The 15441-nt window shown below is 39.7% G+C and overlaps 1 protein-coding gene across 11 annotated transcripts in view; it reads left to right on the top strand.

The window, feature by feature from the left end:
* Positions 1–15441, top strand: part of Phkb (phosphorylase kinase beta) — a 223399-nt gene that overhangs the window by 120365 nt on the left and 87593 nt on the right. For all 11 annotated transcript variants that reach the window (XR_001778385.2, XR_878767.3, XR_001778386.2 and 8 more), the window contains one exon: positions 9686–9780. Coding sequence is in view for 8 of the 11 variants with exons in the window: in XM_006530531.4 (XP_006530594.1) it covers positions 9686–9780 (95 nt within the window). In the remaining 3 variants the exon portion in view is untranslated. The remainder of the gene's footprint in view (positions 1–9685; positions 9781–15441) is intronic.

A 15441-nucleotide genomic window follows, 5' to 3' on the forward strand; every position in this document is an offset into this window, starting at 1 on the left:
GATCAGGCCTCACGTTAAGTCAGCAAGTTGTTTGCTACCCCCAATATAGCCATGCCTGTTTCTCTTAATACAGCTTACCTGGCAGACTGGTAGTGTAAAACACAGGTAATACTGGGTAACCTGGTGATGACATTTTGACGCGCCCCCCCCCCCCCCATCCCCTGCCCTGGATAGCACTTCCCAGTATTACCAAAGCTTGTGAGCAAGGAGGAAGCTTTCAGGTCAGTTCCAACATTTTTTCTCTGTTAAATGACATATGTGGTATCATTATCATTCATAATATGATCTTTAGTAATAGTAATAGATGTCTTTAGTAATTTCTAGTGAGCAGCCAGCAGCAATGGCAGTGGCCTATGGGAGCCTCTGGGACTACATTGACCAACTCATAAAATGGTTTCTCTACTTGCACTGGGAATTTTGTTTAATAATTTGTGGATTATGGGAGCAGGATTACCCATGCTGATTACCCATCCATGAAAAGGTTTGATTGTTTTTTATTTGCTGGTTTAGTTTGGCTTGTTCTTTTGAGACAGGATGTTACTTTGTAGCTCTGGGTAGCTTGGAACTTGCTGTATAGATCATGCTGGCCTCAAACTCACAGAGATCTGCCTACCTCTGCCTCTCAAATGGTGTTATTATAGACATGTACCACACCCAGCCTCAGTTTTCCTTTTTAATTATATTTTTTACACAGCTTAGACAGTAGATAGGTTTCCATAAAGCTTTCTCATATATTCTTGGTTTGGATTAAGGTTCCCTCTTACCTCCATCTTGGCGTAAACCTTCCCATGCTGTGTTCCTCCCCTATATCCTTATTGTATATGTTCTATTACCTGCCCTCCTATGGCCTTCACCTTCACTCTCCCTTGCATCTTCTGACCTGCTGGCCTCTACAGACACTCCAGATTGAACATACAAACCTGAAAACTCAAAGCTAGCATCTGCAGATGAAAGAACATGCAGTGCTTGTCTTTCTGGGCCTGGGTTACTCATATATATATGTATGTATAATTTTCACTGTGCATTCATCAGTTGTTGGGCATCTAGGTTGATTTGTTCAGAGCTATTGTAAATAGAACAACATGGAGTGTGGATGAGCAAGTATCTCTGTGGTCTGTAGAGTTCTTTGGATATATGCTCAGGAGTAGTGTAGATGTCACATGGTATTTCTCACTTTTTGAGGACCCCACACTGATGTCTGTAGTGGTTGCACAGTTTACACTCCTATAAACAGTGCATAGGATTACTCTTTCCACATCCTGGCCAGCTTCTGCTGTCTTTTGTTTTCTTAATGGTGGCCATTCTACCTGGGGTGTCTACCAGGCTGCAGTTACCTGAGGTGTACCACAGGTATTATAAGCACATTGTTGTACAGATGAGTGGTTTTCTTAAAAAACCAAAACATTTTATTTAATTGTTACTAGGGCTAGACATTTTTCATTAAAATTATCAAAAAGTAGAAATTTTGCTAATTTCTGTGACCTTATGAGAAGCACCTTGGAGGATGAGGGGTTCACTTTGGCTCACGGACTTCCTGTTCATCATGGTGGGAGTAGTATCGTGGCCATGTGAGCGTGAAGCTGCATGCCCACATGGCAGTGGGCCTGGTGTCTCGCCTGTGCTCTCCTTTCCCCACCTTGTTCAGTACAGGATGAGTGCCTACGGGATGGTGCCACCCACACTTAGGATAGGCCTTCTTCCAAATTAATCTCCACTGGAAATGTCCTCTCAGTCAAACGTATGCCCCAGTGCTCTCAGTGTTTCCTAATCTGATCAAGTTGACAATAAAAATTAACTATTATGAATCTCAAGTGTATTAATTACTAAATTGTAATGTAAAGAAAGCTATATGCCTTGAACCTGGGCAGTGTTCCACAATAATCCATAATTCACTATAATTTCACAATTATTACCCTAAGTAATTCTCATTGCTTCTCTGGGAAAGCAACTTACCCAGAGTGACAACAATTTATAACTGAGGGTGTATTCCCAAGTCTGCTGAGTGCTTCTTATATCTGTATCCTTTGTGGTCTTGTTATTCTGAAAAAAAAAAAAAAACAAACAAACATTCTGTGTACGTAATAAGGCTAACTTGTGTCTTGTTTTCATTTATACGCTGACTGTGAAAGACAGCTTGCCTTGTGGACCTGCCTCACATAGGTGCTGAAAACCAAACTAGTCTGTTGTGAGAGTACTTTTAGATGCTGAGCCATTTTAAAAAATTGATTCCATTTTGGTATAATAGTGTTACCAAGGAAATTAGGATCCCTTTTGCGGTTCTTATCAATAAAAGAAATGAAGAACTTACTCAGAAGAAAGTTTGAGGGTAATTTTATTAGGGTTAGGAAAAACAGACATTGGGCCGTAGAAGGGGATTGGAGACTCAGGTGGAAGACCCTGTGCTCTGAGTTATGTTCAGCAACAGAGGGTCAACAAGCAGCCCCATGGCAGAGTATTATCAGCTGAATGTCAAGGATGAAAGGAACTTTGGTGGTGGAAGGGAGGACAGAGAGGAAGATGGGGAGAGGGATAGACCAAAGTGTTGGATGAAACTTGCCTAGGCTTTGGTCCGCCTCAGAGTGAAAGAGATAGAAGGAAAAGATAGACTTCCTTCTGAGTCAAGACTCAGACAACCAGGCTGACTCAGCAGAGCTACATAGGTGTTCCACAGGAGACTGTACCAAGGGCCTGCTTGTGGAGACCAGATGTCCACCTTGGGTGCCAGTCCCCAGAAGTCCTCCACCTTAGTTTTTGTTGTTTTGTTTTGTTTTGTTTTGTTTTGTTTTGTTTTGTTTTGTTTTGTGATACTGTCCTTCATAGGTCTGGTGTAGGAGAATCAGACTGGAATGGCAGTTTTCAAACTCCAGGTATCTTTCTGTCCCTGCCTTACCAGCATTGGGATTGCAAGCACATGCTACCATGCCAGGCTTTTTAAATATTGATTCCAGGGATCACACCAAGGTCCCCATGCCTGCACGGGAAGCTCTTTTCTAGCCTCTGTTGTATATCTTAATACTTTTTGGTTTTGCATTTTAATACTCAAAACTAACTGAGGTAATGTCAAGGTATATTTTACAAACTCTTTTTTGCTTGCAAAATGCAAAGACTAGTTTAACCTTTATATTTTAAGGACTTTGCGTTTTGGACCTTGTTAGGACCATTTAGGACCTTGCCTTCCTAAATGGCAGTGCTACTGACAATGTCCTAAATGACAATCTGGGCTCAGCTTAGGCTAGACTTTGACCAGGTAAGCAGAAGAAATGAGAAACAAAACTCAGCATTCCTCAGAAATCTTGTGAAGCCAGTTTCTGTTTATCATGAAAAAGAAAAAAAAAAAAAAAAACCAACAAAACAAAACAAAAAACAAAACAAAACAAAAAAACATGACTGCCCTTTCCATCACCTATAGCTAGCTAATTCTGGCAATGGGCATCTAGTTTCTGATTAACCCAAAGGAGTTAACTGCAGTTCAGAATCCCCAATGCTAGCTACTCGGCTGCTCTGGTCCATTCTCTCTCCCTGCTCTTGATCCCTAGTGGTTCAGGCTCATGCATACCACCTCACACCACTATACCATCAGCAGCACCCCATGACCATAAACCTGGCAATGCTTTTCCCAACAGTTGCTACTCTCTGCCCCAGCCCGCCCCTAGACAGCCCCAGCAGTATGATTACCAAATCACCTCTCTTTCTGTTCACCAAGTGGTCTAGGGCAGCTGTTTACTACATCCTCACTTACAATCCTATCCTGGAAATACTTGATCCTTTGAGGATGGGCAATGTGTTGTTATTATAGAAAGCTATCCCTCTTTTGTCTGTTGTTCATTGTAATGCTAAATATTCAGTCATTGACCATTTACCTTTTCTTCATGCTCATCTCTGTTCATGAGAAAATGTATGCCATTGAACTTGCACACTAAGGACCCGTACCTCTGTTTCCTGAGGGACAAAAGTCATGATTTTGTGTGTGTGTGTGTGTGTGTGCGTGTGTGCGTGTGCATGTGTTGTCACTCTTACCACTATGGAAATTAATGCAATGACAACAGTTAGTGTTTTAATGCATGCTAATGCCATCAGTTTGTTTTATTTAGTGAGTCAGTCTAAGGAGGTTCTACTTTTGGGGGTAAAGGCACTGTGCCAGGTACTGGGGATGTAGGCATGAGGAAAAAGTACACAGCCTGTGGTATTCTGGATGCACATTGTATAAATTAGAATGCACAGATACACATAGCAGTAGCAGTAATTCCTGAAAAAATGCAAATAATTCTCTCAAGGACTTGACTAACCGGATGATTTATTATCTATTTTAGTAGATTAGCATTTATGCTTCCTAAGGATATAGCTTTTCTTAATTGATCTGTCATCATTTAGAAATAAAAAATAAAAGAATTTTATTTCTGTATAATAACAGCGAAATATTATATAGTGCTTATCAGTTGTGGAACTTTTTTTTTTAACGTAGTGATGATATTAATGAACTAAGCAAATGGTTTGCTCTTTTAGGAGATCAATATACAGATCAACCCTGCATCATAAGCCAAACTGAAATCAATAAATTCTTAACATGTAAATGTCTGCTGCAATGAAGCTTGTGTTTGGTTTGGATTTTGAAAACAATTTTTTTTCTAAATAAAAGTGCATCTGCTATATGTTAGCTATGAGCAATTTGCTTAAGTATTTGTGTTCTGTAAAATGAACAGGTTGTTAGAATTAATAGATGCTCAGTGTTCAGATAACACTAAGAACTTAGTACTCATCTTTTAAGGGTTTTTACCCTTGTTGTTTTTTTCTGCTGTTAGGAGTATTTTCATATTATTATTAAGAATTTCCAGGAGTTACTAAAATATCCTTTGGTGATTTTGTTTCTTGGACAACATTACAGTCATGCTTGGGAGTTATCACAAAATAGAGCTATAATAGAAAAATATTTCCAAAGCTTCAGAGCATTTTACCATCATTACCTCCCTGGTCTGTTTTTCAGAAGTATTCATTAACTAAAAGTGCAGTACCTAAAGAATTGTGGAAAATGAAATGTCCTTTTAAAAAATAAAATAAAATAAATCAAGGATCTGTGGATATAAACACATTGATAGCAAACTCAGCAGGTGTTGTTTTTATATGATCACAGTAGAACTAAAGATGAAAAATTTAATGCACATATTCTATAGGCTGAGTGTAATATAGCGTGTGCCTATGCATTTTAGTAGAAGTTAATTTCTTTTTTTTTCTTTTCTTTTTTTTAAATATTTTTATTAGGTATTTTCCTCATTTACATTTCCAATGCTATTCCAAAAGTCCCCCATACCCTCCCCCCCACTCCCCTACCCACCCACTCCCACTTTTTGACCCTGGCGTTCCCCTGTACTGGGGCATATAAAGTTTGCAAGTCCAATGGGCCTCTCTTTCCAGTGTTGGCCGACTAGGCCATCTTTTGATACATATGCAGCTAGAGTCAAGAGCTCTGGGGTACTGGTTAGTTCATAATGTTGTTCTACCTATAGGGTTGCAGATCCCTTTAGCTCCTTGGGTACTTTCTCTAGCTCCTCCATTGGGGGCCCTATGATCCATCCAATAGCTGACTGTGAGCATCCACTTATGTGTTTGCTAGGCCCTGGCATAGTCTCACAAGAGACAGCTATATCCTGGGTCCTTTCAGCAAAATCTTGCTAGTGTATGCAATGGTGTCAGCATTTGTAAGCTGATTATGGGATGGATCCCTGGATATGGCAGTCTCTAGATGGTCCATCCTTTTGTCACAGCTCCAAACTTTGTCTCTGTACCTCCTTCCATGGGTGTTTTGTTCCCAATTCTAAGAAGGGGCAAAGTGTCCACACTTTGGTCTTCGATCTTCTTGAGTTTCATGCGTTTAGCAAATTGTATCTTATATCTTGGTTATTCTAAGTTTCTGGGCTAATATCCACTTATCAGTGAGTACATATTGGGTTTTTTTTTGTTTGTTTGTTTTTGTTTTGTTTTTTTTTTTTTTTCGAGACAGAGTTTCTCTGTGTAGCCCTGGCTGTCCTAGGACTCACTTTGTAGACCAGGCTGGCCTCGAACTCAGAAATTCGCCTGCCTCTGCCTCCCAACTGCTGGGATTAAAGGCATGCGCCACCACCGCCCGGCTTTACTTTCATTTTTTAAAGTTAACTAATCATGTATAGGTGTGTGGACATAAGAAAGATAATGTGCACATGTAAACATGTAAGATAATATGCAAATATAAACATGTATGATACACAAATGTAAAGAGACAAGATAGTGTGCAAATGTAAGCATGACTGTACTGGAGGTGGTGCTCACTACAAACTTGCATGGTATCTTCCAACCTGAATTCCAGGAAGTTATGCAGAATCTCGTTTCAGGAGTGTTTACCTGTTGCAACCTCGCTCCAACACAGTGCCTCCAAGCTCCTGCAGAAACCTCGCTACAGTGTGCCTCAGTGATGGTGGCCATCATCCAGGTGTGCTCTACAAAACACCAGAGGAACACTGACTGACTGTGGCCTTCTTCCCCACATGCCTGACCCTGACCCTTCCATCTAGACCCCGACTCCCTCACTGCCTAGATCTTATCACAAGTTCCCCCAAGGACTCCACATGGAAGGGGCTTCCGGGTGCACTGTGATTGAGGCCGGGGATGCCTGCTCACCGGTGCTTTTTGGAAATGCCATTTCCTAGCATCGTTCTAGAGTTTTATATCCGGTGAATGTCTGTGTGACAGTACGGGACAGAAGTGCTTCTTCCCGTGGTCACATGAGCATGTTTTAGAATACCTTTGTTGCTGTATAATTCTTGTGCTGTGTGTGCATTTTACCTACTGGGAACTTAGTTGTTTTAGTTTATTCCCAGAGTTGTTTGTTTGTCACCATGTTCGGTTTCAAAACATTTTCATCACATACTTTTCTCCAACCACTGACCTGCTAGCCAGACCCACCTGTACTTGGCCATCACGAATCTCCTGAACATCCCATAAGCTCAGTCACATATAGAAGTCAGACATAAAAGTCTGACTTCTCCAGCTTAGCATATTGTTTTCAAGACTCATCTATTTTGAATCCTGTATCAGAATTTTATTCTCTTTTATGGCAGAGAACATCCCTTTACATAAATACAGCCTCATTTAATTAATTGATTGAATAATAATTTGAATTTTTGAAACTTAATCTTACATTATGACTGGTGTTATCCTTTTACACACAGCAGACCGCATACAGTGCTGTAGTCTGACCTTAGGATAAGCCATCATGTCTTGGCCCACCTCATCTGTTGTTTGTTTTGGGAGACGGGGTCTTGCTATATTAGCCCTGGCTAGCCTGGAACTTGTATGCTACCAGGTGGGCCTTAAACTCAACAAAGACTTCTCTGCCTCTGCCTCTGCCCCCTCTGCCCCCTCTGCCCCCTCTGCCCCCTCTGCCCCCTCTGCCCCCTTGCCCCCTTGCTCTGCTGGGATTAAAGGTGTGGCCACCAGTCACAGCTGTTCTGCTTCAACATTTGGGTTGTTTCCATTTGGAAACTATCATAAATAATGTTACTTGTAACTTTCACATATAAATTATTTGACATTTTTCATTCCTATGAGATGTACATGTAGTAAAGGATATTAGTCATAAGCTAGCTTTTATGTCTTCACATTTTGAGCAACTTTTCTAGATTCTTTCCAACTCAATGGCATGCTTTTGCTTTCCTGCCAACAAATTCTGAGGTTCTACATTCTTTACATCCTTACCAAGTTTTGTTCTTAACTATTTTAAATTGTTGTTATCAATAATATATCTATCCTGATAGGTGTGAATTGGTATCTCATCTGGGTATTTTTTAACATTCTCCAAATTATTAATGTTGCTAAGCAATTTTTCGTATGTTTATTGGTAATTTCTTTGGAGGAATTCAGATATGTGGCTACTTTTAAGTTGAAGTTTTGTCATTGTTGACTTATAAGAGTTTATTATATATTCTAAATATAGGTCCCTTTAGGAACACAATTTGATATTATTTTCTACCATTCACTGGGCTATCATTTCACTTTATCAATAGTGTTTTTTGAAGAATAAAAGGATAAAACATTTATGAAATGTAAGTCAACAGAACGTACTTCTAACAGGCTTACAGTTTAGCACTTACATGTGGCTTCTTATTTTACTTTGTATATGTAGTCTCTCCCTGAGTTTCAAAACTGTCCAGGGAACAACATATACAAACAAGAATTTTATATTGATATGTTGTAATATAATAATTGATATTTTGTAATTAAACTGTCTTTGCATTTGGTAAATCCTATGTGATCTTGGTATATAATTCCTTTTAAATGTTAATTCCTAACACTTTGTTAAGAGTTTGTGTGTAGCACTTGGAGGCAGAGGTAGGCGGATCTCTGTAATTTCAAGGCCAGCCTAGTGTACAGAGTGAGTTCTAGGACAGCCAAGCCTACACAAAGAAACCTTTTTCGAAAAAAAAAATTATGCATGTATATTCATAGGAATTTTGGGTTTATAGTTTCCGTATAACTTGGCAATTGTGAACTAGAAAATGTTTACCCTTTTATCTGTGCAAAAGTTTATGAACAATTGATTTTAATTCTTCTTTTAACTATTTGTTTAACATCACCAATGAAACCTTAAACTGGTTGTTTTTGTACATGTATGAGTGTGTATGTGCAGGTGTGTGTACGTGTACACATGTGCGTGTGTGTGTGTATGTGTGTGCACGGTGTGTGTATGTATGTGTTTGTGTGTATGAGTGTGTGTGTTTCATATGTGTGTATAAAGTAGGATGTGTATGAATGTGTGTGAGAGTTTAAAGCCTTAATCCCTTTACTTTTTATAAATGTGCTCAATTCTTTCTGTGTATTCTTCTTGAGCTCCTTTCCAGAGTTTGTGTCTTTCCAGGATTTACCATCTCACCCAGGTTGCCTAGCTCGTGGTCATACACGTATTGTTCTCTGAGCACACTTAGGTCGGACAGAGTGTTCCCACCTAAGTGTTTGGATGTTTTCTGTCACTCTTTGTTCTTGTTTGTATCTTCAGATCAATTTAGCCATTCATCAGTGTGTTCTTTTAGCTTTTCATGAGCCTAGCTTTGATTTAATATTCTCTAGTGATTTTTTTGCCTTTTAGTTCATTAATTTCAACCTTAATCATTTCCATTCTTCTGTCTTTTATTTAATCTTCTCCTGAAATTTCCATCTGCAGATAGGAACTAGGGTATTGCTTTTATATTTGGCTCTATTTAATATGTACACAAATGGTGATGATTTCACCATGAGCGGTGCTCCTTCTGCATCCTCTACCTCTTGTTTGGCCTGAGTGGCTTTGGGAGTAGAACCATGTGTATGCTAGCAAAAGCTCTATAACCCGGCCCTAGAAGGACTTTCTCATTTTGCTTTGATTTTTCCACTTGACCATTGGTTATTTATGAGAAGGTCACTGAATTTCCTTATGTTCATTGATTTGTGAATTTCCTTTGTCACTAGCTTCTTGTTTTATTTCATTATAGTGAAAGAATATACTTTCTACTGTTTCAATCCTTGCATTTATCTTATGCCCTACCGTATCTTGTTTCTCAGAGAATATGCTGGGAGAAGAATGGATATTTTCCTCTTGTTGAGTGAAACGGCTCACAGAGTTGTTTGTGTTTGGTATGTTCTGCTTTATTGATGATGTCCCTTCATTTCTTTTTTCTTTTTGCAGCTGATGAGTTAATCAGCCCTAAAGACATTGACCCTGTCCAGCGCTTTGTCCCACTTCAGAATCAACGTAACGTGAGCATGAGATACTCCAATCAGGTAAAGAGATACTTTCATTTGTAATTTCGATTTATCCAAAGACATTTAAAAGTTGATTAAAGGGGAATTTTATTCACAGTGTGTTTTTCTTGCTTCTTCTGTGGAAAAGACTTCTTTTTACTTAAGATGAAGTTGTGATAAAGGACTATTTGTAGATAAGGGATTAGAAACGTGTCTTCCGGATAAATTTTTCCAGAATTAGGTGATTTCTGATGCCATGGACACCGTGCAGGTGATGTGCAGGAGGACAGATGACATGTTATAGAAGGGATTAGGAGGTCATGGTTAAGAGCCCTGTGTCTTCCTAACAGGACTGTATAACTGGAGAGAGATGTTCTTCGCACATTGTGACATGATCCGGGAGGGAATGGTTTTTAAATTCTTACGTTTCCTAGCTATGGGTTTAGACTGTGTTGTGTCAACACACTCTAAAGTGTTTGCAGTATCAGCAAGATTGATGTTGACTTGAGCAAACCCTCAACTATTAAATGATACCAGTAATGAGGACTGTTAAAATGAAAATGTTGTCGATCGTGGAACCTGCCTGAGGAGAAAGGAAATGAGCCTGTGTGTGCCTGGGTTTCCAAGCAGTTAGACTGCATTTAATAAAAGTGGCATCAGCACTTGAAATTCATATGCTTGCAAATCCAAACTCTTCCTTTGTTTTAAAAAATGCACACATGCACCCACATGCATACAGACATAAAAAATGAATGAATGAATGAATGAATATTAAAGTTTTAAAAAGAACAAAAATTCTATGTGTTAATATGCAATAAGAAAATTTTACTGGCCTCTGTAAGATAAGGATATGGCCTTTCTCTTAGGCCAGTGTGTTATGTCAATGTGTACCTGTACCCATGGAGGTGTTCAGGTTTACTTAAGAAATATAAAATGAGAAGTCTATTTAATTCTATATTACTCAACTCCAGGACTCAGTTATGTACAGACTGTATGTTCATTCACACTGTCATTTACATGGTATTTTATGTGCTTAACCTAGTTCTCTAGGGTCCTAGAGGATATATTAAACCTTTTCTCAAGTTGAAATATAGGAGCAGAAGAAAGAGCTACAAAGTATGTCATAGCTATGTGGCTAACAAAATGACTCATTTTTCCTGCTTGACATATGTAAGGCAGGTTGTAGGCTATCTGCGATTCATAGGACTCAATATACTTGCAGCTCTTTCCTACTCAAGAAAGTCTATTTGGGGCATAGAACGGTGAGTGTAAACTGTAGAGGGAATCTCCTGCTAACTGTTCATATGTATGGCAAGCCTTCTAGAAGCAGCCAATTCTTAGCTAGGAGAAGTGCTCTGGGCAGAAGACTGGGTTCCTCTCCAGCAGCATGAGCAGGGTGTACCTGCACAGCCCTAAACAGAGCCTCTGAGAGGGAGGGTGAGGATCCCCAACAGAAAACTGCTGGGAACTGGGATTGCCCTCTCCCCGGCAGCCTGGCTGTAAAATAAGGTCCACTTGCTGCTTTCTCAGCCATTGAACATGCTTGACATGCCTAGAACCATTGTTATAGCTGAGCACAGTGAGCTGGTGAAATATAAGCGAGAAATAACACCCAATATGCAGCCCTTTCTTTGGCTGAAGTGTTGGCATTGTAGCCGGGCTGTGACTGGCCATGTTGAACTTTGTGAGTAAAGGGTCTCTTTCGAATCGACCAAGTGTTCTACATTCTGCCAGATGTTGCAAAAGCTAACAGAGTACTTAAATGCTAATGATGCATAAAAGGAGAAATCTACCTTTCAAGGAAGTTGTGTCAGAAGACCTCAGATCCACATCTGGCCTTCATGGGTCACTAGAGGCCACAGAACTTGGAAACTTGCTAAACAAACTGGCCAGTTTTTTTTTTGGTTCTTTTGTGGGTTCTTGTTCTTCCACCCTTCTCTACCCTTTTCTTTCATCCTTTCAACCCCCTAACACTAGATAAGAGAGAAAAAAGGGTAGAGGGGGAAGGAAAGCGATCTCTGAATAAAGTCAGGGGTCAGAAAGAGAGTAACATTCTGCTGACTACAGACTTCCAAGTTCCTTGGGGCAAGTTTGATCTTGCTGTCAGAATATCCAGTTTCTTTTTGTTGTTTCTTCTTTGCTTAGGACTAACTGCAACTAACAACAATCAACAAACAAACAACAACACCCCACCCTGCCTCTCAGAGCCCTAGGATTTATATACCCTTTGAAAAGTGCACAGCGTTCCAAACATTACACAACCACAGAAACTCTCTGCACCTGGTAAAATCACTCCCCTACTAGAGCACAAGGCAAATCATAGTCAGTCCAAAACAGCTGACAGTCCAAAACAGCTCCATATGCCCACACCTGGGATCAAAATGAAAACATATCCCCATAATATTTCTGTGTCTTTTAAAGAAACCAAAGCTCTGAAATTGTCACTACAATACACAGGTAGAGTTCTGTGTGGGGAAAACATGCTGAGTATGGCCGTTAAATGGAGAGGCTCTTGGAGCAAGTTCCACTTGTGAAATGCAAGCTGAGCATCTGTTCCTGTGAAGACCCAGAAATGTGCTTAGTGACCCAGCAATGTACAGCATGATTATCCTGACTCTTAGTGAGTGTCAGTCTTGTAGGCATGAGCTGGTCTGGTGCCTCCGGGGAAACCCAGGTGTTAAGTATAAATCACAGATGGTCTAAGGAGGCAGGTGAACTGTCACCAAGGGCTCCAGTTCAGGTAAACACTCTTCCTCCATAGTCTTTTACATTTTCGCAAACATTTTTCATACGTTTGGAATTTTCATTATTAATAACATTTGAATAAAATTAGAATTTTACTTATTTGTCCTCGAGTATATTTTTGCTGCACTATGTTACTGTTTCAAGTACTCCTTACCTTTTTCCTCCAAGTATTCTTTCAGTCATGCTTTAAATTATACTAGTTCATTTTCACTGTTTTTGACAGACTTATTTAAAATTTTTTAATTGTAAAAATCTTTTTAAATCTCAGTCAAAACTTTTAGCTATTAATTGATAAAAAAATTAACTCTTTATTTTGAAGGAAATATGGGGAAATATAGCCACAGTAAATTACAGAGAAAGTCAGAGTTTCTAGGAATGCCTCCTCAACCTCCAACAAGAAATTATAGAGAACATGGAGTTCCCAGGAATCTGCCTTCCACCTCCTATGGTGCTGTGCATTGTTATTGTTATATGGTGCTGTGCATTGTTATTAATCAGTGAAAGGCAGAAATCTAGCCCTGATGCAGCTCTCGCTTCAGGAGGTGCGCATGTGCATGCTGCAGCGACTTTATCACATGGAGCTCAGCATCATGGCCGTGCACCAACACTTTCATCTTAGAACCATGCTTCTCCTTTTGCTTCAGCACTAGCTCCTGGCAACCACCAATGCATTTTCTCTTTTATGATTTATAAGTTTTCAGTTAAGAGTGTTATATAATTGAATATGGCTAGCATTTAACACTTCTGTAAAGCCATCCAGTTGTTACATGTGTCTGTATACCCTTTATATGACTGAATTGTACTCAATGTGATGACTGTAGTGTAGTTTATTTTCCTATTGCCTTGTAAAGGACAGGCTGTGAGTTTTGTGGATTCTCAACTATATTCCCTGTGGTCACTGAATACCAATCTGATTGTGATCATTCATATTCCGCTTATAAATTTGATTTAAAGCTTGATTAAGGTGAAAATGATGTGCTGTGCTTAATGCATTGTCTTCTCACTGTCTTCTCCTTCTGGTGTGATTTTCTATTTCAAGAGCTCCCTTTACATTATCTATGGATACATCTTCCAGCAACCAATTTTATAGTTTTCCTTTGTCAGAGAATATTTTTTTGTTGCTTTTGGTCCTAAAGTGGAGGGGTTTTGGATAGGATTCCTGATTGATCGCCTCCATAATTTCAGATGGAAAATTCTGTTGGCTCAAATCTGTGTGCACCCTTTGTCTCTGTGCTAAGCCTCCTTATACCACAAAGCCCAGCTGATAGATCAATCTACCTTATTTGTGGCTCTCTACTGATGGAGCAGGGTTGGATAGATCTGCAACTCTCTGAAGCCATTGTAGGTATATTGAGCTGCCCTCAAATACCAAGTTGTACAAAACTGTGGGTGGCCAACTGTTGCCTCAGTTGAGAAGCTGGGACTGGACTCTGCATAGTGGTCTCTGTTGTGCTTTTGTGCCCTGCTACTATAGTAAAAGAGAAAGCTTTCTTTTGTTCCCTTGGCTTTTGCCAGGCCTCAGAATCCCACTTTGCTACCATTATTTGGACTCTGAGATGTCTAGGCAGTACAGCCTGTCACCTTTCAGACCCACTTCAGAGCCCTTTAGAAATACCTGTCTAGGGTCCCTAGTTCCTACTTTTAGGATTTTTTAATGAATAATTTATAAGTCTTTTAATCAGTAAAAAAGGGTTTTGTGTCCTTTGACTTTATAAGTATTTAAATATTTGTACAATAGCATCCATATAATTTGTATCTTATATAATTCACTACTTTAAATGACACAATTCAACAATTTTTACAATATATTTTCTAAAGTCAATTTTACTTTTTTATCTTTCAGAAAGAAAAAAAAGAAACCCTACACTTTTAGTCACTCTTCTTTCTCAGTGTTGTTCACTATGTGCCCTCAACAACTGTGTCTGTATAGTTTGCCTACTTGTATAATCTGTAGTATTTCATGACTAGCATTCTCCTCAGTGTTGTTTTCTTTTTTATTTATTAGATATTTTCTTTATTTACATTTCAAATGTTCTCCCCTTTCCTAGTTTCCTCTCCGAGAATCTCCTATCCCCTCCCAACCTCCCCCTGCTCCCCAACTCACCCACTCCTGCTTCCTGGTCCTGGCATTCCCCTATGCTGGGGTATAGAACCTTCACAGGACCAAGGACCTCTCCTCCCATTGATGACTGACTAGGCCAACCTCTGCAACATATGCAAGTAGAGCCATGAGTCCCACCATGTGTTTTCTTTGATTGCTGGTTTAGTCCCAGGGAGCTCTGGGGGTCCTGGTTGGTTCATATTGTTGTTCCTCCTAGGGGATTGCAAACCCCTTCAGCTCTTTGGGTACTTTCTCTAGCTCTTTCACTGGGGACCCTGTGCTCCATCCAATGGATGGCTGTAAGCATACACTTCTGTATTTGTCAGGCACTGGCAGAGCCTCTCATGGGACTGCTATATCAGGCTCCTGTCAGCAAGCTCTTGTTGGCATCTGCAATAGTGTCTGGGTTTGGTGGTTGTTTATGGGATGGATCCCCAGGTGGGGCTGGATGTCATTTTTCAGTCTCTGGATGGTCATTCCTTCAGTCTCTGCTCTGAACATTGTCTCTGTAACTCCTTCCACAGGTATTTTGTTTCCCCTTTTAAGAAGGAATGAAGTATCCACACTTTGGTCTTCCTTCTTGAGTTTCATGTGTTTTGCAAATTATATCTTGGGTATTCATCAGTGTGTTCTTTTAGCTTTTCATAAGCCTGGCTTTGATTTAATATTCTCTATTGATTTTTTTTGCCTTTTAGTTCATTAATTTCAACCTGCTCGCCTTTCTTCCATTATAACACTATTTTGCACTTCATCCAGTGTACTAGGGTTTCCATTTTTCTGCATTCTTACTGGCACTTATTTCCTGGACTTTAGGGTGTTGGGGATGGTAAAGTCATATCTAACTGTGTTTCATT

The sequence above is a fragment of the Mus musculus genome, chromosome 8 (assembly GCF_000001635.26).
Source record: "Mus musculus strain C57BL/6J chromosome 8, GRCm38.p6 C57BL/6J".
NCBI classification, from domain to species: domain Eukaryota; kingdom Metazoa; phylum Chordata; class Mammalia; order Rodentia; family Muridae; genus Mus; species Mus musculus.